At 37.3% G+C, this 23,597-nt stretch overlaps 1 protein-coding gene and 1 long non-coding RNA gene across 2 annotated transcripts in view; one reads left to right on the top strand and one right to left on the bottom strand.

The window, feature by feature from the left end:
- Positions 1–1,509: 1,509 nt before the first annotated feature.
- The window catches only part of LOC143353538 (uncharacterized), a 32,971-nt gene continuing 10,883 nt past the window's right edge, over positions 1,510–23,597 (bottom strand). The window contains exons 3-4 of the mRNA XM_076786950.1: positions 12,439–12,848; positions 1,510–5,509 (exon numbers count right to left, since the gene is read on the bottom strand). Of these exons, the coding sequence (XP_076643065.1) occupies positions 5,300–5,509; positions 12,439–12,848 (620 nt within the window). The 3' untranslated portion in view covers positions 1,510–5,299. The remainder of the gene's footprint in view (positions 5,510–12,438; positions 12,849–23,597) is intronic.
- LOC143353605 (uncharacterized) overlaps positions 11,174–23,597 on the top strand; it is a 166,081-nt gene continuing 153,657 nt past the window's right edge. Inside the window, exon 1 of the long non-coding RNA XR_013082179.1 lies at positions 11,174–11,306. This is a non-coding gene — a long non-coding RNA (uncharacterized LOC143353605). The remainder of the gene's footprint in view (positions 11,307–23,597) is intronic.

Here is a 23,597-nt window from a genome sequence, read left to right as displayed (position 1 = left end):
ATTTCGATAATATTTTAATATGTTGTCCAAGCCATTATCTTTAGTGGCATTATGAAGGTTTTAATTACGGGTCGCTGTTTATTAAAAAGATATTACCAACAAAGTTTACATAAGGGTACGTAATTTGCCAGATACTATTTACATTTCCTAGGGTGTAATTAATCAAAATCTTTCCTGACAAAAAATTTTCAGATTAAGATTCTAGCTAAGTAAGATCTAGGTTTTAAATTCTCTTATTTTATTTATATATTTCATTCATTTCATTGAGATCTTCCTGTAGAAACCTCTGAATAAGATCAGTTATCAAAAAGTAACAAACTTATCAAGATAGTCAACACTTAAATGTTCTTTCGAAAACAAAGTCCCATGAAATGCAATGACATTAGAATTACATAGTGATGGTTTTTAATAATGGTATAAACAATGAAAAATTAATCATTTTATATTATTCAATTTTAAAAATATCCACATCGCGGCTATTTTACTGTTTTTCAAATCATAAGAAATATTAACATCATTTTCAGTAAGAAAGATAAACATGGTAAGCACTCGATTTGCTATACAAGCACACTCAGTAAATTTTCATTGATAACAACATTTTGATCAACAGCGATACTTAGCTACAACATACAGTGTGTTAAGACAGGTTCAGTCACGTTTATAGACGTAACTTATGGACAAATGTGTCAACACATTTATAATATACAGGGTATTAGGCACTTATTCTAACGAATTTCTGTGGCAAATATTATTTAAAAATTGCGTTTCAAAACAAAATTAGACATTTTTTCTGAACGTAACCAGTTTTTAACCGTTAATAAATGATAAATGAGGTTTACTTACTAAATGGATGATTGAGTGATGCGCTAATGTCCAAAAACTAAATCAAGGGTGACAAACTGGCGGTCTGCGGACCGCACGTGTCTGAATAAAAAGGAAACGGGACAGATATTGACATGCAAACACTCTGCGATATCCAATCACGAAATTTGTCGTCGTCTAGGTCAGTGCTAGGCTCATATACCTAAATTGAGGTAAAACCATCTCCACCGTAGCGCCCACTGTCCCCTTCCAGTAAGCATCGTTACCACGGAGAACGGACGCGCTTCGCCTGTTGTGAGTAGCTAAGAAAGCACGTACGGTGGGTCAACGAAAACACGAGGCAAGACGACATTAGCCTTCCTCTGGTGAAGAATTTCTTTTCCGCCGGGAGCCAGAAAACCCCTGCTACCAATGAGACAGTTCTCCCACCATGAAAGAGAGCAACTCTCCTTTCCTTATTGTAAGCTGGAGAGAAGAGTGGGAATAGAAATACATACGTCTTAATTCAAGAAAATATCAAACTGTTTTAGAGGAACATGAACCCAAAACAGCAATTCAGATACAAATTTCTAATCTTGTTCGGAAACACTATTTATAAGTAATATTTGCCAGAGATATTCGTTAGTATAAGTGCCTATGTAGTACTCCGTAAATAATAAATTGATTAAAACATTTGTGCACAAGTTACAACCATACTGTTACATATATGTATGTGACTGAACCTATAATTTCCTAACGCATTGTACATTATTGCTCAGAATGATGACTTTGCCAACTCGTCATTGAAATTGTAGATGGCAACCATTTAGTAGATATTTATCGAAGACATTGTTACTCGATAAAGCATTTCACTTATACAGGGTGTTTTGACACTTCTAGTTCCACCAAGAAAGGGCGATTTCACATGGAAGAGTAAACTAAAAGTATAGTATATAGCTTCTGCGCACGAGTCTTTGTTTTCAAGGACAATGATTTTATATTTATTGCGAGTGCAAGTTTCGATTTTGTTGACTTCTGTATATACTGCCTCTGCACATCATAAAAGTAGAAATAAGTTATCTAGAACAGGCCTGTCCAACTTCTTTTTCTCAACAGGCTCCTTCTTATGTTATAATATACAATAGGAATAGGTTCGCGATATAGTGGGGGAACGTCACTTCCCACCTTACCGGAATGAAGAAGTGGGAGAACGGGTCAACTGTGGCCTGTGGGCCGTGCGTTGGACAAGCCTGATCTAGAACATTTATTAAAAAATGTTCCATGAGAAATACACAAACAAGCCTTGAACTGAAATAATAGCGATTTCAAGTAGTAATATATTATTTCGCTATTTCTTTATTTTAAATCTGTCACAAGAAATAACAAAAGAAATGACAAGAGGATGTCAGTATAAACTGGACTCAAACCTAACAAACAATCTTCAAGAATAATTTCACAATTATTTGAAATAATTACTTCAAATAATTATAAAATAAAATATGTAACATGCTATTTGAAATAATATTTGAAATAATGTTATTTCAAAAGTGATCATAGGCATGGAAGTAATTATAAAATAAAATATTGTGATATTTAAAATAATGTTATTTCAGACGTGCTCGGGTTTGATACTATTGTAGTACTATTTATTGAATAGCATTCAGTATTTGTTATAGTGATCATTTTTTAATATCGTTTATATACTTTTTTAACTGACGGTATATGTATATGAAGGATTCTCAAAGACGTTTTACTTGAAAGCAAAATGTCGCACGCAATAACTCTATACTGTAATTTCAACTTAGTTTCTTATAAAGAATTATATCCCGATTTCCAGGACACCCTGTATAATTTCACTATCGATTCCACAGTTCATGATTCGAGAGAGCAGTGGACACGATTTTGCAATCGTTTGCAGACAATTTATTTTTTCTTTTTAAAGGAGGAAGTCAGACGCAGTACTAGAAGAATAAATGGTAAGAAAATGATATTGCGAGGATGGTGACGTTATTACAGAAAGTATTGTAATTGGAACGTATTCTCACATGCAAAAAACAATAAAAGGAACATTTTAATGCAAACATGAAACAAGTAGAATGAATCTACAAAAATACGAATAATCATAACTATCCGTAATCTGTTTATCATCGTCATAATAATTTTCATTTTTAGTGTTGTGGAAAAGTGGAAAGCATTACTGTACAGATTGTAATCGTTTACCGCCATTCGGCTTCTACAACGCTCATTTTCGAGTGTAAAAAATCATTGAAGCGTATTGCGATGGATCGTCATCGATCCATTTCATTAATGCACAATATTCAACAATATCGGCAGATAATAAAAATATCTCTTAAAATTATGTCAACAAAATTTAGTCAGAGAACAATGCATTTGCGCATCTGAGCACCATGCTAAAAGTACATATACATGGAAGCTGGTTCACATTCTTGTGATCAGCGTTCACTTAATGGAAAGCATTTGTATTTGAAGACTTCTAACTATTGCACCGACTTCTAGAGTCGCGTTAGACAGCGGTATTGTACAGGGTGTACAGAAATTTTCTATAAAAACCGTTACAACGTGATTCTACATCTTAGGATCAGGGAAGATCTGTTAAAAAAGTTTGCTGCAAAATTGACCTTGATCAACTTTTTCCAGGTCAAATTTTGTATGAGTGTGTCGTGTTGCACTCATGGAACAAACTTCTCAAAGGAACCATGGGTAAGAAATAAACCGTTCTTTTGAAAATTGACGTTAAAGTTTAAATAACACATATACTTACTTCATTCAGAATTTCATTACAACATAACATTCTATTGATCTATTATATTACAAAACTACAGATTTACTCGACAAATGTGCAATTTATTGAGGCTTAGGCGCTTACAACTTAGCGAAAAAAATGTTCCAAAACAACGTGATTTTCAGCGGCTAGACCAGCATTTTGATAACCACGAATTAATATTATATGAAAGAAAACAAGTTTAAAACTGATTTGTACTTTAACATCAATGTTCAAGACAACGGTTCGTTTTTGACCCATGGTTCCTCTTTTGGAGTTTGTTTCTCTTGATAAGTAGAACACGATACAATCGTAAAAAAATTTGACCTCGAAAAAGTCGGTCATGGTCAATTTTGCAGTATATATATAACTTTTTTAACAGATCTTCGCCGATCCTAACGTGTAGAATCACGCTGTAACGGTTTTCACACATAATTCCTTGACACCCTGTACATTTGTGTTTGTACAGAAGCAAAAGCATCGACCCAAGAAGTCGAGTACGATTCTTCTTATAAAAGGTTGGACTCCATAGATTGATCTTTGATCACCATGGAAACCTTAAACAGTCAGAAAAGAGGTATCTCAAAGTGCAGTTATTTTAATAGCTGCTTTTCACAGTATCGCACAAAGCTTAATTTCAAAACAACGTCACGTGAAATCCTTTTGTGAAACAATACCGAATTGATTATCGCTGTAAATTATTCACGATACCTAGTAAACGTTTCTTGATATCTTGTGTATCAAAAGTAAAAACCATGATACCGTCGACAATCAGATATCATGGAATTTAGCAGCAGTTCAGAAACGTGCGTAGTCATGTTTCAGATGTTCGTAGTTTACCAATATTAATCGTGATTTATAGTAGGTTTCATTCTTATTACGGCAATAAGACTATTGACAATGAAATGAGATGTATAAAACATGACATGTGAATATTTCCAAAGATATCGATGATGTTAAACGACGTTTTTAGGTAAATTTCGACTAATTTAGAAAATACTCAAATTGTCATTGATATGTTAGTTTAATTGGCTCCGCACTAGGTAATATTAGTTAATGTTTCTACTTGCAATAATTAGGTTTATTTCATACATTACAAGTTCCTTGTAGTTTCGCTTTTAGTCATCAATGTTACCGCACTACAGAACCGGCAAAAAATCCTTTTCGTATAATGAAAATCATTTTCTCAGATTCGTCATTAAGAATGAAATAATCTTTCATTTACCATGATCGATTACACCTAAACAGTGTAGGCTTCTGCGCATGAACCGTGTGCGCTTCTTAATGTAAGTAAATATTTAACACATAACAGATAACAATTTAAATTCGCGCCGTTGAAATATGTAAATGAGAAATAACGTTAACATTTTGAGAATCTTCTAAAATAGTTTGGCATTTTCCGATGATATTTTTACATATTATCAATATTTTTGGAAGTATCTGCTCATTAGGTTTTATGAATACCCCCCTCCCCCCTCCCCCCTCCGCTCTCTGCAACTAAATCAAATGATTGATAGATTGATTCTTATTACTCAATTCCTTAAATGGAGTTTCAAGCACATAATCAAATGGATCTATACAACATTCGGCTTTTTCAATATACCCATAATTATCCCTTCAAGCTTTCACGCAAGATACCTGTGCCGAACTGGTGTCAGTGTTGTAAAAATATATGAGTCTTAAATGCTACACGCTTTCCATGTTTTAAGACCACGATTACTCCTTCTCTTCGATTTCTTGGCTCTCGGCGCCCAGCAAGGTCGATTTGTCTTCCTCTTGACCGCCAGCTTCCGGTTCTTCTACACTCTGACGTTGACGCCTGCTAGTTTTCCGCTGCATGTAGAACATGAGAATGATACTACCGCTTGCGAAGGCTGCAAGTCCTGCCAGGACTATATAAATTGTCACAGGTATTTGAATCAGCCCCTATAAATAGACAAGCAGATTTAGTTATTTATTTGTTCTCCGCTATTAAATCAAAGTATTTGGCAGAATAAGAATGAGTAATCGGCCTTCATGGAAATTTTTCTTTTTGTCTACTAAACAATATTCTTTGCCTGAAACACTATTTTTTAAAATTTCAGATCTCCATCCCTTCGTTTAAGGGTAATATGGGGATGAAAAGCTTAAAATTTACCGATTATTTTCTCGGTTGTTGCTTAAAATAGTTAGATGAAAGAAATGCGAAAATGAAGCTACAAACTAACTTCGTTTGGAATATTTGTACCAGAATTTAAAATCAATTATTAAGAGTTGAGAAAAAACAATTTATTTTTCAGGGGTGGGTTATGTAAACAACCGTTTCAGCGGCCGCTTAAAAATAACAGGAATAATGTTTTGTCACGTAACTATTACGTATAAAAGTTTCAAGATGATCACATGGGTGGACATTGTTAAATAATTTACAATACCTATGGTGAAACCGCAGAATTTCGATGATTTTTTGATATGTTATGAATCTCATAATTTCAAACAACTTCTTGCTTTGCATATTATATTAGCGGCGGTCTCGCTTAGTTTCCGAGATATTCGCGAAAAACTATCAGTACCGTTACAGTAAATTCTGCCTATATTTGTGCGTCTATCCTTGTTACTAAAGTGGTCGGCCACCAATATTAACGCGTGCGGTGCCACAGACGTACATTATTAATATTTATAACCATTCATGGTATTCCTGACAAAAAAGTTTTTATTAAATGCGTCCAGCGACGAAGCTAATTCAAAGCAATTATGCAGGGTGTACCAACTAAAATGTTACAAGTTGTTTTCTCGAAATCTAATGAAAATATGTACTTCATTTTTTTAAATTAAATGGTTAAGGAGAGCTATTATTTTGGTATGTATTACATTTCTTTGGCGTAACTTTTTGGGGGAAAAGGGGGCCCCAGCATTCTTTAGAATGGGAAGCAGTATTGATTTCTTGTTGCTGTAATGCATCCCATTAAACTGAATAACGTTTACTTGAATCATTTTTTGTATTGTGCATTGTTACAAAGTTATGGCAAACAATTGAAATTTATTCTGCGAATATGTTTACAGGCAACTAACAATAAGCTTATGTTAAGAACTGCTTGTGCATCGGTTACCACTTCAATGTCATCAAATGTTCGATAGAGTAGTTTTACAAGATTTACAAAGTGCTTAGAAGTCCAAGGACATAATTTTGAGCATTTAATAAAATATTATGTAATGCTATTATGATATTTTTTGTTTTTCTTCATCTCTTCGAAGTTTCAGTTCAGAATAAATTTATCAAAAAATGATTTAAATAAATGCTATTTAGTTTAATCAGAGATGTCGCAATAACAAAAAGCAATACTATTTCCCATTCTTACAAAGTGTTGGTTGCTCCCCCCCCCCCCCAACAAAATATTTAATACATACTAAAATATTAGTATTAAAATAGGAGTTCCCTATAGTAATTTCAACAATTTTTTGTGAGAATCTAAAAACCTAAAGCAATGCGGCATAATATGTATAGGGAAAAGTTGTTCAGAATTATGGCCTTGGCAACATATTTCAAGATCATTGAAATCGGTGAGAAAGCCCCTCTTTTAGATAATTACCAAAATAAGAAAACAATCATTGTACTGTTTCGTATTTGAGTGTATAGAATCATATTAAAAAGTAACTGTAAATTTTCTTAAACAATGTCCCATAATCAATTTTCAGAGCAATATATTTATAGAAACACAGGTGCATTCGTTACAAATGATGTTCTGTTTAAATACTTTCCGGACAAGGAGTAAATTAATCCCCGTGATGACACGAAACTCAATATCGGAAATTTTGTCCCACTTAACTAACTCGGCATGATAATAGCTTTAAGCTCTGTGTTTATCAAATACAGAAGTTCGTAATAAACGCTTTGAAGCTACCCAGTTATGAAAATATAAAATTTCCTTTAACAATCCAATACCTTATATAGGGTAAGAGACCCAGTTACTGTGGGGGCACCACCTACTGTGCCTATACTAATTATGCTTATTTTTAAAACAGAATAAATATTAAAAAAGAGATATATGACATATATATTAGGGGGGCCCATAAGTAATCAATTATTTTGAAATCCAAAACAAACTTTGTAGTAACTTCGTTTTTATTTCTTAATTTATTATATAATCTCCATCATTATCAAGGACATTTTGCCATCTTTCCTGCAAATTTTCAATCCCCCCCCCCCCCCTCCCTATAGGGTTCATGAAGCAAAATATGACTCAAGGTGCCTCCTTACATCTTCTACAGAAGTGAATGTTTTATTTCTTAAATAATGCTCCAGAGATCTGAAAAGATGATAGTCAGAGGGAGCAATATCCGATGAGTACGGGGGGTGTTGTAAAACTTCCCATTGCAATTCTTTGATTTCTTCTTGAGTTTCGCTGTATGGGGCCGGGCATTGTCAATTTGCAGTATTACTAAAGATGCCCTCTTTTTCAATAGTTCTGAATACAGCCGTTTTAATTGCTGACAATATAACTCAGCAGTAACTGTTTCTCCAGGTTTCAACAACTCAAAGTGAATTATGCCACGACAGTCCCGCCAAATGCACAGTAACACCTTTCTAAGTGATAAGCTAGGTTTAGGGGTTGATATTGCGATTTGATTTGCAGAAAGCCATTACTTGGAACGCTTTATGTTATCATAAAGAATCCATTTTTCATCTCCGGTAACGATTCTGCTAAGAAATGGATCTCTACGAAATCTGGATAGCAATGAAGTGCAAATTGATCGACGAATATTCTTGTTGGTCTCAGATAATTGACGCGGTACCCATATTCCTCGCCTATATGCCTTTCCCGTTTCGTGTAGGTGCCTTTGTATAGTTGACCATGTGGACCCAAGGCTTCTCGATAATTCTTGTATACTTAATTTTGGATCAGCTTCCACTAGAGATCTTAGGGTGTCATTATCAAATTCAACTGGTCGTCCACTTCGAGGCCTGTCAGAGAGATCATAATCACCAGCAGCAAACCTTCTGAACCAACGTTGACACTTGTTGACCTTCAATACATCTCCCTAAATATTGCAAACTTTCTTTGTTGTTACCGTTGCATTAAATCCCGCATGAAAATGAAAAAGTATGCAATGACGAATATGATCCTCGGAAGATACGGACGCTGCCATTTTATTACAGGATTGTAAAAAAAAATTATACTTTTTAGAATATTTTGAACATAGGCTGCTTTACCGAAAACTGTAAAAGAATACGTGTTTCCTCTTCAACGATCGGTACAGAACTAAAGGCAAAACAAATTCTTTGCAAATAATTGATTATTTATGGGTACCCCTAATACTAACTGATTTTAATGAAAAATATCTCGTTTTTAATATTCATTATGCTTTAAAAATAAATATAATTAATATAACCACGGTAATTGGTACCCCCACTTATTTATTTATTTTCTTTTCTTATAATGGAGCATTTCAGCAAAACGAATAACTTCATTGTGTTACACCCTACAGCCTAACAATTTCCGTATCAGCGAAGTTGACGTCATTCCTCTTTTAAAAACCAAGACAGAAAAGGTTCACTCAATAATCAGATCTTCGTCGCGTAGGACTGTTTCGCGGCTAAGAAATTTCACGATAAAATACAACAAAGCAGTCGAAACTGAATGACGACAACGGATGAAACATGTATATAGTTTCCAAACGACGCGACGGAAGGAAACAATACATCTGTTTCGTAAGTAGAACGATAAAGATAATAGAGACCTAGTGAAAAACGTTACTGGAGGATGAAGAAACCAACTGTTTTCCCATCTCTACTTTTAGATTCACGAACACGCTCCAGTTATCGATCGGTCTACGTATTTCAGTTTAGCCGTCTTTAGAGCACAACGATTACAGATTCATGTTCAATAGAAATTGACATTTAAAAATGAGCAATAAACTGTAGTCCCCAGTTATTTATAAAGTCTGCAAAATGTTTCTCTGAATGTTGAAATCTTTAACATTGCAGAATATATTTAAAGATTAAGAAAAACCGGTTAAACTTCGAAGAAATATCGAAAAAATTGGTCTCTATATTTTTTTAATTAGGACGCACCCTAGCAGAAAATATGATAAAAATTGGAGATTGTGTTGATGACAATACTTTATTAGCGAATTAATTTTCAGAGTTGAAGCTCTTAAACTTCAATATGAAATCTGTATTTTTCGATTTTCTTTGTGTTTTCCATATTTCAAAACTAGAGTTTGCAACTAAAAAATCAGAAAAATTGGGAACAGAGTTGGGCAAAATATTTATTTAAATAAAAATTTCGAATAACGAATAAAAGATAAAAAATTTGTATTCATTATTCCAAGGTTCGAATAAAAATTCGACGTCTATACTCGACGAGTATCGAATAGATCATTTTATTCGACAAGAATTTATCCGACGAATAAAGATAATTTTTTTATTCGAAGGCTTCGAATAAATCTTCGAATAACTTTTGCCAGCTCGACGAATAAACTGCGACGACACCCGACGAGCGCCGAACGTCGAAGACACAGCGACTGACAAACGGCATACAATACAGGGTGGTCCTTTTAAGTAAGGCCACCTAAATATCTCTTTAGGGTATTGTGATGCAAAAAATATTTGTTATGTAATGTGCATTGTGTCAATGGACCAAATATCTGGCAAGAATATTTTTTTCCGAAGGTCATTTTTTCGGAGTTATCAAGGTCATCGGTGTTTTTTGATACATAACTACATTTCTTTTTATTGCACCGTGTAACTGATCGAAAAATACACCCAGATATCTATAATAACATGACCTTGAAATGACCTTGTTCTTCGAAAATTAAAGTTTTACCTAGAACAGATGTCGAATATTTTCGAACACGACAAAATTTGTTTCACAAGGTGTAGAATGAGCCGGATAACTGTTATGCTGATATCACATTCTTAAACGGATACATGGTAGTGGTACATCATGTACAAGCATTTGTAGCTCATTTTCAAGAATGTTGCATACTTTTTTTCATTTAAAGTACCGTTTATGAAATACGGAGCAATTATATGATTATTTTAAATGCCACACCAGATTTTTACACTCGACGGTCTTTATTTATCCACTGATCTTAGCCACTGTGGATTGTCAAAAGACCAATAATGTATCAGTAAATGCTTCTCTTTTAAAAAATGATTCGTCATTTTCGTATTGCTGCAAACCCCACTGAGAAAAATTCATACGATTTACAAAATCTGTTCCATGAAGGTCCTGATGTAAATGATAGGGATGAAATTTTTGTTCTTGAAGTATCCGTTTTAAGATGCCGAAGTTGTTTGGTCGCCTAAAATCTTCGCCCATAAGGACTGAGCGTATCCGCAGGCCACTTGAGAGACGCTCGAGGTGCTCGCAACAAAGGCCAAGTGCCGGAAATTGTGTCATTTGCTACCAGAACCCCAGAACTCTTTACTCCCCTCTACACCCCCGAGATGCCTATGCTGGAGCGTGTCGGCCACCGACAGCCCACAGACAAGAATAGGCGGCATCAGAAATCTCTGCGGATACGTATGAGGTTGGTTACTCTAAGAGTGTTTCTAAGTGGGGGTAAACAGCAAAAAGGTCGTTTTTTTATACCTGACTAACAGTCACAGTCCGAACTTCGAGTTCATTAGACCATACCTTTTTAAGCTTGTGAAGTACATTGTGAATTTTAAGTGCACAGTGTACAAATTGTCTTGAAATGTTTCGATTTTAATTGTGCATTATGGATGCTGTTTGTGGGGGTAAGTTGCATTGTTTTCTGTGCCAAATGTTTACTGTTAACTGATAACTATGTATGCAAAAGAGAGAGTAAAAGTGAAGGCATAAATTTCTTCATCAATCGCTAAAACTTGTTGGAGCCTTTGTTGTTGCCTCTGTGGTCGTAGGCACTGTTTTTTGTAACGCAGAGTAGGTATTTTATGTGCTTTCCTTGCATTTCTTGTCAAACTGTGAGAGATATGCACTAAGTCTTTCTGTAAAATTTAAACAGATTTTGTATAGAATGTCAATTTTTTATAAAAAATCATATCCGAAATTTTTTTATATTTTTCAAACACGAACGCTGTTCTTATACCGGCTGTTCATTTGAAAACTCTCCAGCCGAATATCTCGAAAAATATGAAAGATATTAAAAAAGTGTAAAACACGTGTCCAAGGAAGTATCAATTTTTTATTTGGGTGGCGTTTTCAGGGTCATTTGAAGGTCAACTTTGTTTTTTCAAATGGAAACCTATATTTTTTATTATGGGATCTTATTGTACGTAAAAAGACCAGCAATTCTTCAATTCTTTCTTCTTTGGGAACTATGAAGTGCGAATAGAATACCTACTTTATACAATACAAAGGGTAGAGTTTGCTGTCCCTAGAATTAGTCTTTCCCCTCGTTCAGGTCAATATGAGACAGCGAGAGGGAAGGTAGAGGGATGTTCAGGTAATCCCCGACTAATACACAAATATGCTTTGCTTTTACTTTCACTCTTTGATCAGCGATCCCAAAAACGGTCTAATGCCAATTTTCAAGAAGAACCAATAATTTTTTAATGTATATGTCCGCCTTATTGGATCCGCCATTTTGTTTTTTCTAATTTCAAGTTCAGATTCGTAATCAGCGACCCCAAAAACTGCCGAATACCAATTTTCAAGCAGAAACAATAATTTTTTTAATCAGTTGCGAGGTTTTGACCACGTTTTGTCGACTTGGGACCACTGTGCGACGCCTCGTACAGCGGGAGTATCACGGTGGACAGAGCGCTCGTACCTAAAGGGTTAACGAAATATTTTCCACCATATTTTAATTTTATTATACTTACTGCTTGAGTGACTACCATTATTCCATTCTCCCTTACACCCGTTTGAAATTGAAAGTGCACCTACCTTCCACTGGAAATCGGCAGAGGGATCGGTGAAAAACCACTTCTGCGGCCAAGGTTTTATTGTTCCCTCTGGTGTTTTGAAGATTAACCCTTCGAGACTTAGGCCATGCGCCAGGACGCTTGTAGTGATGTTTCCTTTCTTGTAGGAGGCTATGCCTGCTTTCATGTACCTCTGTGGTATTGTTTCGTTCTCCCTGAGCTTCAATGTCACCTTCAGTATATTCTCTTTTCTCGACTCACTTAAATCCGACGCGGTGACTTCGTTCGAAATACTCGGAGGTAATTTCGAAATAGTCGAAGGTGTCGTCGACGACGAAGTTGAGGATAGCGTAGCAAACGTTGACGTCTGCTGGAGACCTGCCAGTGAGTCAGAGGAAACACGAAGTCGTTGCGTGCTGCTCGTTACAGAATCTGCGAACATATGAGACAAATAAATAACGTGATGACATTCGGAAAATGGTGTACGGTGCCACCTCGCTCGTTGCAGGAAACAGGATCGAAAATGTGTGCAAACATCGAGGTTGTGTAACCAATCACGTGAATTGTTTCTCCACTTTCCTACTCTGTATTTCCTCTACGTAACCATCACAATCCCCACCACGAGTACCAGAATTTCTAACAACTTGTGGTGGGCGTCGCTACTGTAATTTCTCCGTAACTATTGTATCGTCGGGTCTGCAAAGCGACAGTTCCAGTAGAAGTGCGTGCTACATTCTTTCTAATGCATCGAACAGAGAAGGATAGCGATTGAAAGACAAAGAGGGACTGATGTTCGTGCATTCAGAAGACATCAAAGGACTCGTACCAGCTCAGCCTTTCAAATTCAAAAATCAAAATTCCTCATTTTCGGTTTTTCGTCAATGAAACTTTTACCATTGTATTTGTCTAGTTTTTTTAATTCAAATAACGCCAAACCCGATATAGTTACGACCATAATTACTTGTGTAACAAGCGATTTGAGTTTCGGAGTTGAAATTTGCGGTAAAGGTACAACGTGTAATTATAATCGTAATTATTTTCAATTAGAAAAACGAGACCAATACGATGGAAAAATTTCATTAAAGAAAAACAAAAAATTATAAAAGTTGCAATCTTTTGCTTCGCTTGCATTAGTGCGAGTCTCACCGATACTCGACCCCTCGCTGGTTCGGTCGTCGAGCGTGTTTACCGCTTGACTGGTTCCAAGGGGAATCCCCTCAATCGGGCCTAGGATGAGGCACCGGGGCCTGGTCATAGACGGCCGCAGGCGATTTGAGGGACACTTCGAGCTCCTCGCCCCCCGACTAGAGAGGACGGCATCCGTCCTGGCGCGGTTGCTACCGAACATTGGGGGGCCGCAGCTGAAAATCCGCCGCCTCTATATGGAGGTGGTGCGCTCGATTGCCCTGTATGGGGCCCCCGTGTGGCACCGCTCGCTCGAGGCCAGCCGGCGCAGCCAAGCACTCTTGGAAAGAGTGCGGCGCCGGCTAGCTCTGCGGGCCATACGGGGGTACCGCACCATCTCGTCTGAGGTGGCGGGTCTCCTCGCCGTGGTTCCACCCTTCCATTTGGTGGCGGCGGAGCGGGCGAAGTTATGCCACATCGCCCGCTCCTTCCGCCGCTCGCCAGGGGTGGATCTCACGTGCGAGGAGGAGGAGGAGCTCGAGGCCCAGATTCGCCAGGCCCGGGCGGACGTCTTTGCGGAGTGGAGGGCGATCTTGGCGCCCTCTGCACGTCCCATTATCCGGGCCCTACTGCCCATATTTGATATATGCTGCAGGAGGCGGGGAAGGTTGACCTTCCGCCTCACGCAGGTGCTCTCCGGCCACGGTTGCTTCGGAGAGTACCTGCACAAGATGGGGCGGGAGCCGACTGCGCAGTGTCACCACTCCGGCGAAGATGTCGACACGGCGTGCCACACCTTGGAGGAGTGCCCAGCCTGGGCCGAGCAGCACCGTGTCCTTAGAGCCGCAGCGGGCGGGTGGGACCTCTCGCTGGCGGCCGTGGTCGACCACATGACCGGCAGCGAGAGGTCGTGGATGGCGGTGGCCTCCTTCTGCGAAGTCGTTATGACGGAGAAGGAGGCCGACGAGCGGGCCCGGGAGAGGGACACGGGCTGGGCCAGGAGAGTGTGAGCGCGAGGAAGACCCCGGCGCCCACGTGTGCTCCCAACTCGGTGGGGGGTGGTGAGGGGTTGGCGCGGGGAGATTCCCCGCGCCGCGGTGCGCCCCCACCAAGTGGGGCGGTGAATTTGGTGGCTCGTGGTGGGAGCTGACCCCGGCCCCCTGGGGGGAGCTGAGCTCTCCCCCTTATTGGTCGGCACCTCCCGGGATGAATCCCGGTGTGGGAGGTTGCCGGTCCGTCCCTCCCCTAGGGGAGGGGGATCCGTGGGGGTGGGGTAGGAAGGGTCGGGGCGTGCCGGATCGCGCCTCCGACGTCCCTTCCTTCCGGTGGCGGCGTCTTCGTGCCTCGGCCAGAGCTGGTTCCTTCGGGACACCGGCTCCGAGCGGGACACGAAGACTCCGGGAGCTGTGGGTGGACCGAGCTGCGGCTCGGGAAGCCCAATCCGAAGGCTCCAGGGATGGGGACACCGAGCGGGTCCCTCCGCCCGGGGTCATACAGCGTAGGAAATGGGAGGGGGCTCGCCCCCTTCCTGGGGTAGGATGTCAGCTGGGAGGTGTCCTGTTGAATACTCGCGTGATCGAGGCACCTCCCCCTTTAGCTTAGGTGGGCGTGAGGTTTTAGTGGGTAGTCCCCAGGGGTACTCCCCTGGAGATAGTCCCACATAACCCCGGCTTCCCCCAGGGAGTCGGGGTATGCGAAAAGCATTTCCTCACGCAAAAAAAGGGGAATCCCCTCAGCGCACATTGCGGACAAACGGCCTGTTTTCGGCACTTCTCGTAGTTTGGTTATTTATTTATATATAGAGGACATTTTTTACAGACAATTATATTTACCAATATAGTTAGTAATTTTAACAAAAAAATAACAATTTTTAGAAAAAAAATTTATTATTAAAAATTAACAAATCTATTTTTAAAAACTAACAAGTTTAGAACAAAATTAATAATAAATGAACCATATGTAAAATTAACAATAATAAACTTAAACAAGTTATAATACTAGTAAATAAAATTAATAAACTTAACAAAACGCTATTCGCTATCCGAGTACTTTGATTGCGATCCAAAATCATTGACTTTCCTGATCTTGCTCATTTCTTATTAAGAACTGATCAATTTCAGTAAAATTGCAAGATTTGCTACTTGTAGTTTCTCGATGTATTGAAATAAGCGGATCGGATGTGAGTAAAAGATAATTGAATAAGTCGGTGTTCGTGTCCTGTCTACTGGTTTTTCGTGTATAATTCAGACGATATTTTCTGATTTCTTTGTGTCTCGCTTCTAAAGCCTCCTCAGACAGAAGTCCCATTGGGACATCAAAATGATTAATAATGTCACACCCATGAATTAAAACTTTATGTATGGTTATAGGCATGTAGTACCAATTTTATTTTTCTATGTATAAATCTAATGTTCAATCTTATGTATAAATCTAATCATATATCATAATATATCATATCAAACATATATTAAAAACAAATTAAGAATACATAAAAATGAATGATATATAATTATTGCAAAATTTTATTGTTAACTGTAGCGAACAAATGGCAAAATTTTTTACAAAAATCCAAATTTGTTTACAAATGTATACTAATACATTTAAAAAGAAAATAACAAATTTTCCACGATAGATCCTAAATGAAAGGTATGGACACTTCTTAAAAAGTTTATAAAATTAAGAGTCGCAAAAAGTGGCAGACAAAACTATGAAATTCTTAAACTATAATAAGTAATGTATCCAAATATGCATGAATCTCAGGATATATTTTGCCGTTTTTGTTTTATGTTAATTTGAAGTTTTATATGAAATTAACAAATAAAACCACCGTTGAAAATTTGTACAAAAAATAAATCTACTTTATTAAATGTAAAAAAAATGCATATTCCTTGGTAAACACAATCCATTACACAGAATTATTATTGCACACTCATTTACAGTTGTAGTGACCATGGTGCGTGGGAACGTGGGAATTTTCGGACGCGGAAATTCCATCCTTCTCAAGTGCGTACCATGGGAGGTCGGGTTGAGGGCCTGGTCATTTAAGTGACGATTGCCAGAACCTCGGCCCGACCGTTACAGTATCCTTAAGAGTGAAGTCCCCGGATGCAATGTTTTGGGGGAGGAAACTTTCTCCATGCCCTTGTGGGGGTGGAGAACCTCCCCTTATTTTAACGGTTTTCGGGGACATTATTTAACGCGCCTCAGGAACCAGAAAGACAGAAAGCTTTGGACTCTCGCGGAGAACATAACGCTCCAGAGAGTAGTCAGCGTATCGCGAACGGTATAATACACGAAGTTTCGTTAACGTATTTTGGTTCGCGTTTTCTCGTTGGTTAGTTTTTTCGTTTTGTTTTGTTTTGTTATTGATTGTTGATTACTAATTGTTGTTATTAACAAACTTTATTTTTTTGTCCGTTGAATCACCATACGCTATAAACATTCTACTAACCCCATCACCTAAACAGTTAATGTAATATTTTTTGATTTTTGGCACTTTAGAGAGTGCCTCTATGGCCAAATTTTTTCACAAAAATCTAAATTTGGTTACTAATGCATATGTAATGGTAATTAGTCACAAAAAATTAAATTTAACAATAAAATTAATAAATTGAAAAAAACATTAACAATTTTTATGCATAAAAAGAATTGTTAAATGATTTTTAAATGAATAATAATATGAAATTCCTGCTAATATGCAGTTCTGCCAAAGGAAATTTTCATACATCGTCAAATAAACATGTAGTGAGATGTGCAGACTTGTCCGCACTGTGCAGCGGTGGGAATAAAATTTGGACAGTTACGATAGAGACCTTTGCGACAATTAAGGAGATAACTCTGTATTCTATGAATAGTATCAAATCCTTTTCGTATCTTCCCTTGCAGATCTTGCACATTAATTTGAAAATTATTAATTTAATTAATTTAAGAAACAGGTGTCCAACAAAAACAAACCAAGACATAACGCCATATGAGGAATGGACAGGAAAAAAACCATACATTGGTTTTTTGAGAAAATAGGAAGTCGAGTAGTAGCATTGAAAAGGGGCCCCAGAAAAGGACACAAATTTGAACCAAGGGGAAAGGAATATGTATTAGTGGGATACTCAACGGAATCTAAGGCTTACCGTTTATGGGAACACGGGACAAAGACGGTAATCAATGAGAGAGATGTACGATTTATTGAGGAACAGAACGTTTTTCCAGATGAGAAGGAGCAGCAAACCCAACTCTGCCCAATACGATTAAAAGAAGAACCAGAAGAAGATTCTTCTCAACAGGAAGAAGAGTTGCCAATAAACAGGGCAGAAACTGAACAAGAAGAAGAGTTGCCAACCAATAAAGATGAAGTTCATCGAGAAAATGAAAGGAAGAGGTCGCCCACGAATCGAAAGGACAGGAAGACCGGGCAGACCTAGGAAAATATATCAGTGGAGAACACACTCTAGCCCAGAAGAAAACGATGATCCAATGCATGTGCAGGAGGCTTTAAATAGATCGGATAGGGAGCAATGACTAGAGGCCATGGAACTAGAGTACAACTCATTAATGGACAACAATACATGGGAACTGGTAAGGAGGCCAATAAATAAAAGGGTATTAAAAAATAAATGGGGTTTTAAGGTAAAAAGGCGACAAGATGGATCAATTGAAAAATATAAGGCAAGGCTGGTAGCAAGAGGCGACCAACAAAGGGAAGGCATAGATTTCGATGAGGTATTCTCGCCTGTAACCAGAATGGAGACCATCCGTACGCTATTTGCCGTCAGTGTGATGAAGGGAATGCATCTTCACCAGATGGACGTAATAACTGCGTACGTGCAAGGAATTTTACATGAAGAAATCTTCATGGAACAACCAACGATGTTTGAAAGGTCTGATACTCAAAATACGGTCTGTAAATTAAAGAAGCCTTTATACGGTCTGAAGCAAGCGGGTCGCGAATGGTACCACAAATTGGACAACTTTTTAGTCAGTTTAGATTTTAAGAAGACCGCGATAGATCCGTGCGTATACGTTAGTAACGACAAGAACAGCGATGCAATAATTACTGTCTATGTTGACGACCTGTTAATAGCGTCCGTAGATTTAGAAGAAATAGAAAAAATTAAAAACTTGTTAAAGCGCGAATTCAAAATAAAGGATTTAGCCATGGTACAGGATATTTTAAGTATGCGCGTAGATAGGGTAGGTAGTTTAGGAAGTATCAAAGTGTCTCAAGAGAAATATGTTAAAGATTTGCTAGAAAGGTTCGGTATGACAGAGTGCAATACTATAAGTGTGCCCATGGAAAATAATATAAATATTGAGACTATCAAATCGGAAACCGATAGGGACGACATTGTAAACAAACCATATAGAGAATTGGTAGGAAGTTTAAATTATCTAGCGAATTCGACTAGGCCGGATATAGCTTTCGCGGCGAACGTATTAAGTCGATTCAATGCATGTCCGAAAGAAGCACATTGGAAAATGGCGAAACGCGTGCTTCGTTATTTAAAACATACGGTAAATTATAGCATAAAATACGAAGACAAAAATAGTCCACTATTAGCACTCGTAGATTCCGATTGGGCAGGCGATCCAAACGATAGGAAATCGTGTACAGGGTACGTCTTACAATTAGCGGGTGGTCCAATTAACTGGAAAAGCAAGAAGCAAATGTCGGTTGCGCTATCCACAATGGAGGCCGAATATATGGCACTGTCGGAGGTTACCAAAGAAATCATATATGCGAGAAATTTGTTAAAACACATGAAAATTTATTCAGCGTTAAGTAATCCGACTAAGTACAGTTTACTGCGATAATTTAAGTGCGGTAGAGTTAAGTAAAAACAGCGTGTACCATGGTCGAAGCAAACATATAGATATAAGATACCATTTTTCCCGGGAAGTGCAAGAAAAAGGAGAAATTTTTGTAAAACACTTACGTACGAGTGAAATGACCGCGGACGTTCTTACAAAACCATTGAGTAGGATTAAGCACGGGTCATGCGTTCGATTGTTAAATTTAAGGTAAATCAGTATTAAAGGGTTGTAAGACGTGCAGTTGAGGGGGAGTGTTGGTATGGAAAATATCACACAACTTCACGTCTTCAAGCTCCGGAATTTTTAGCGCGTTTCGGCTTCTTGGTCCGCGTGCGTTGCTGGTGGTTGCGTGGTTGTATTTTTGTTTTTTTGGTCTGTGATTTTGTTCAGAACGTGCATGTATTATCTTTTGTAATAAACGTTTGTTATTTGTGAATCCCCATAAATCTCACATTATTAATTTTCTTTAATCTGAAATAAAATTGTTAAATTTTGGCGCTAATCCATGGGTCAATGCGCATGTATGCTTGTTTTTTCGACAATCTTTTGTTTGCGCGGGTTTTTCTCGTGGTAGCGTCGTCCCGTGACACACACGTCGTATTGTACCGCGAACCACGCTCTGTGCCGCACGTGTAGCGAAACGTGTTGTACGCGTAATTATTCTTTACTCACGCACCGAGCGAACCGCGCTCTGTAATAATTAACCGAATAGTTTCCAACAAAAATTCTATTTTGTTATATTCGATATAAGCCTCTGGAGGAAACATGGGCATACAATAAATATAAACTTTCTCTTTTTTCTATGAAATTCTGAATGATGAAGAATTCCTCATCACTGTAACCACAAAATAAACAGTAGTGCAAGGGATTAATCAAACTGGAACCAAGTGGATTTTGCAAGAGGATGACGAGTTATTTTAAGCAAAGAGCACAGAAAATACGTAATGTATTATACAGTACAACCCAGTCAGTCAAACCTGCTTCGAGCTGATCAATGCTTCTAATCGTACTTTGCGAGCAATAGGCCGGTCATTTTGTCGCCAAGACCGTGTTTGGGCAGAATTTGATCCCTATGTACTATGAATTTGCCATCAAAACTTGTCGACAAATTTCGAGGCTAATGCGGAAACAGATGGCTCGGTATTTTAGTGCAAAGTTTGCAGGTGGAATTCCACGCCAAACCGAGGACAAATCTTGTCCTCGTCAAGAGGGCAGGCCGGTTGTACTAAGAGTGGACCTAATCTTGCTCTAAGAGTAAATATCGGGCAAAATCGGAGTAAACCTTGCTATAGGAGGGAAAAGGGAATTTCATTTAAACTTCTAAGTTATACAATTTTAAGTTTCATGAATTTTCAATAATTTAGATCATTTTTTCAAATATTAAAATAATGACAATAACGATTTTGACTGATGTTTACTCTTAAAGCAAGGTTAGGTCCGTTCTTAGTGCGACCGGGCAAGGTTTGGCTATAATTTCGCATGGATTTAGCTTGGAATTGCGCCTGCAAACTTTGCACTCAAATATCGAGCCTAACGTGGAAACAGATGGGTCGGAATTTGTAGACAAGTTTCGGTGGCTAGTCCGTAGGAAATGAAAAACAGATTGCTTACTGGGAAACTCCAAGATAAATGACGAAATTGTGTCAAAATGATGAAATTTAATTGGCCTCGTTTGAAAGATATGGAAACCACTGTTTGTCTCGTACGAAAAATTAGTAGAAAGCATGCTGGAACGTTGCCAAATAATAATTGATAATGGAGGAAACTGACCCCATTACCATGTAAGAGCGTATTAGTGCTTTAACATTTACTATGCGTACATACAAGGTGGGCCAAAATGAGTGGTACAAATCAGGTTAGGGGTACAGCTAAAAATAAGATGAAAATCAAGAATAACAAAATTGTGTTGGGGACTTCGCTTTTGAGAAAAGTGAAATTGAAAATCAATGTAGTACGCATGCACCTAACTCAGTGATGGGCACGGTAGGGGCACCTCAAACGCCTGTTCAATTCATTAGTATCACTTATTACATTTATTGTGTTCGTTTGCGGTCTGCAGTGAAATCTGTAACGTTAGTCATCAGTTAAGTGCACGTGTACTACATTGATTTTCAAATTCACATTTTTCAAAAACAAAGCCTCCAATGCAGTTTTGTTATTCTTGATTTTCGTCTTATTTTTAGCAGTACTATCCCCCTGACCTAATTCGGACCACCCATTTTGCCCACCCTGTATATTCTAACCCAACCGTATACTGAGGTGTAGTTACACCTCGTGCTTGTTTTCAGTGCAACATGTAAAGAAAATTAGCTGTGTAAGTATCTGTGAATTTCTATTAATTCTTATGTATGAAATAATTAAAAAACGCAATTTCAAGTATAATAAGAAATTAATTTAATAATTTAAATAGTTATTTTTTTTAATTGTGTGTGAAACGTATCAAAAATTGCATTCCTAAGAGAACTTCGGAAATTTTCCATTCGGCAACTTTTTATGTAGGTACGTTAGGTACGTTTTATTAGTCTAGGGTGTGTTTGCACCACTATGTATACGCAGAGTGAAAGTAACATATAATTTCCAGCTATATTAAATGTTTTACGAATATAAAAAGAAATAAATTCGATTACATCGCAAATCAAAAGTTCAATATTTTTTGAAAAATTTCATGTAGCTCAATTCATTTTTATTAGAATTTCCATTTCTTTTTTGTTCAGCTTGGAATCATAAATCGCATCATAAATCTTTATATTATGTTCTATTCGGTAAATTCTTGATTTGAATGCGATACAATGCTGAAAGGAGCATTAAGAATAAAGATATTTATTGTTGATAAATATGAAGAGCCTCATGCACCCCAGTGGGAGCAAAATAGAGATGAAGATACGACAGCTATTCCGAATAATTGAATAAATCACTGTCTTTGAGATTGAAGTTTTCCTTCGTATTGTGGCTAACATGCCGATTCCAAGCTATTCAATTTGTAGCATATACAGGGTGGGTCAAATAATATTTTCTCTCTTTTCATTATATATATGCATATATATATCGTTCTTTTTAACTCTTTTCATGTAATGCTAGTTAACATTTGGAAGTTATTATATAAACGTTCAAAACTTTTGAACATTTTATCGATGCTGTAGTGTCATGCACCATAGTGTCGTGTCATTTGAAAAAAATTCTAAAACTATCGCATCATTTGGTTGAGCTAATGATCGTTGTTGTTTACGATTTGAACTAAAACTTTAACGTCCAATGAACAGCGTCGACTGAAGTCATCTTAGAAATGCTTCTAATTAAAGACATACTAACCAAGAATGTTTGTAGTTTCATTGCGTGTATAAGAAATGTTCCCATTTATGTATGTGATATTGTTTTGTTACGGAGTCTATCTTTATGATCTGAAGATCTCGTTTCCGCAACGCACCGTAAAACTTTATGTGAAAATGTTTCGTTCTTCTGAAATAGAACATGCGCTGATACTTGTTCCTCTACTGGAGATACGAGAAACGAGAAAACTTCCGTATCTGTTAGCGTGAAATCTTCTTCCAACGTTATTCGTTCTTTTCTTAAAATGTACGTGGCCATTCCTTTTCAACGTAGATCCGAGAAGACGGCAAATCTTCGTTCCAACATAATGTACCAAATAAAGAACAATTTTCGAAATAAGATTTAGCCGTCGTGTTGTGGGAAAATTGAAAATATTTTAAAAATTTACTATTGACAGCTGGCCTGCAATACGTTACGTAACCTAACATACATACACATTCTTTTACTTAACGAAATAAGTTAAAATAACCAAAGATCCAAACAATTTATAAGAGTTATCTTATTTAACAACAGGGTAATTTACGTTTCACATTATTAACCATTTATGAAAATACAGAACTATTAAAATGTTTTCTGCTAGCTTTGTCATTTACGTAGGTTATCTAAGTATTTGACTACAGTACGAGCAATTAGGTTTTCTTCCAATTAAAAATAATATAGGGAAACTTAAGACACGTTATAACAATTATTAAAAATGTTCGTTTTTTAAATTCATTTAGTTTGATTTTTGTCGAACCAATTTAAGTACAGATACTGAAATTAATTTTTTTATCACATATGACTTTATAGTTATACAGCATACGTTTTCATGAGTTTATAATAATAAGTTATTTAACCTCTTAAAGTTTAATTTTTTACATTAATCATTAATATCATAGACTAAAAATCGATAATACTTAACATATGGACGTATTAACAACT

Source organism: Halictus rubicundus, chromosome 1, assembly GCF_050948215.1.
Source record: "Halictus rubicundus isolate RS-2024b chromosome 1, iyHalRubi1_principal, whole genome shotgun sequence".
In the NCBI taxonomy this organism is placed as follows: Eukaryota; Metazoa; Arthropoda; class Insecta; order Hymenoptera; family Halictidae; genus Halictus; species Halictus rubicundus.
Note: the sequence above shows the minus strand (reverse complement) of the source record. Positions and strands in the feature narration are given on the sequence as shown.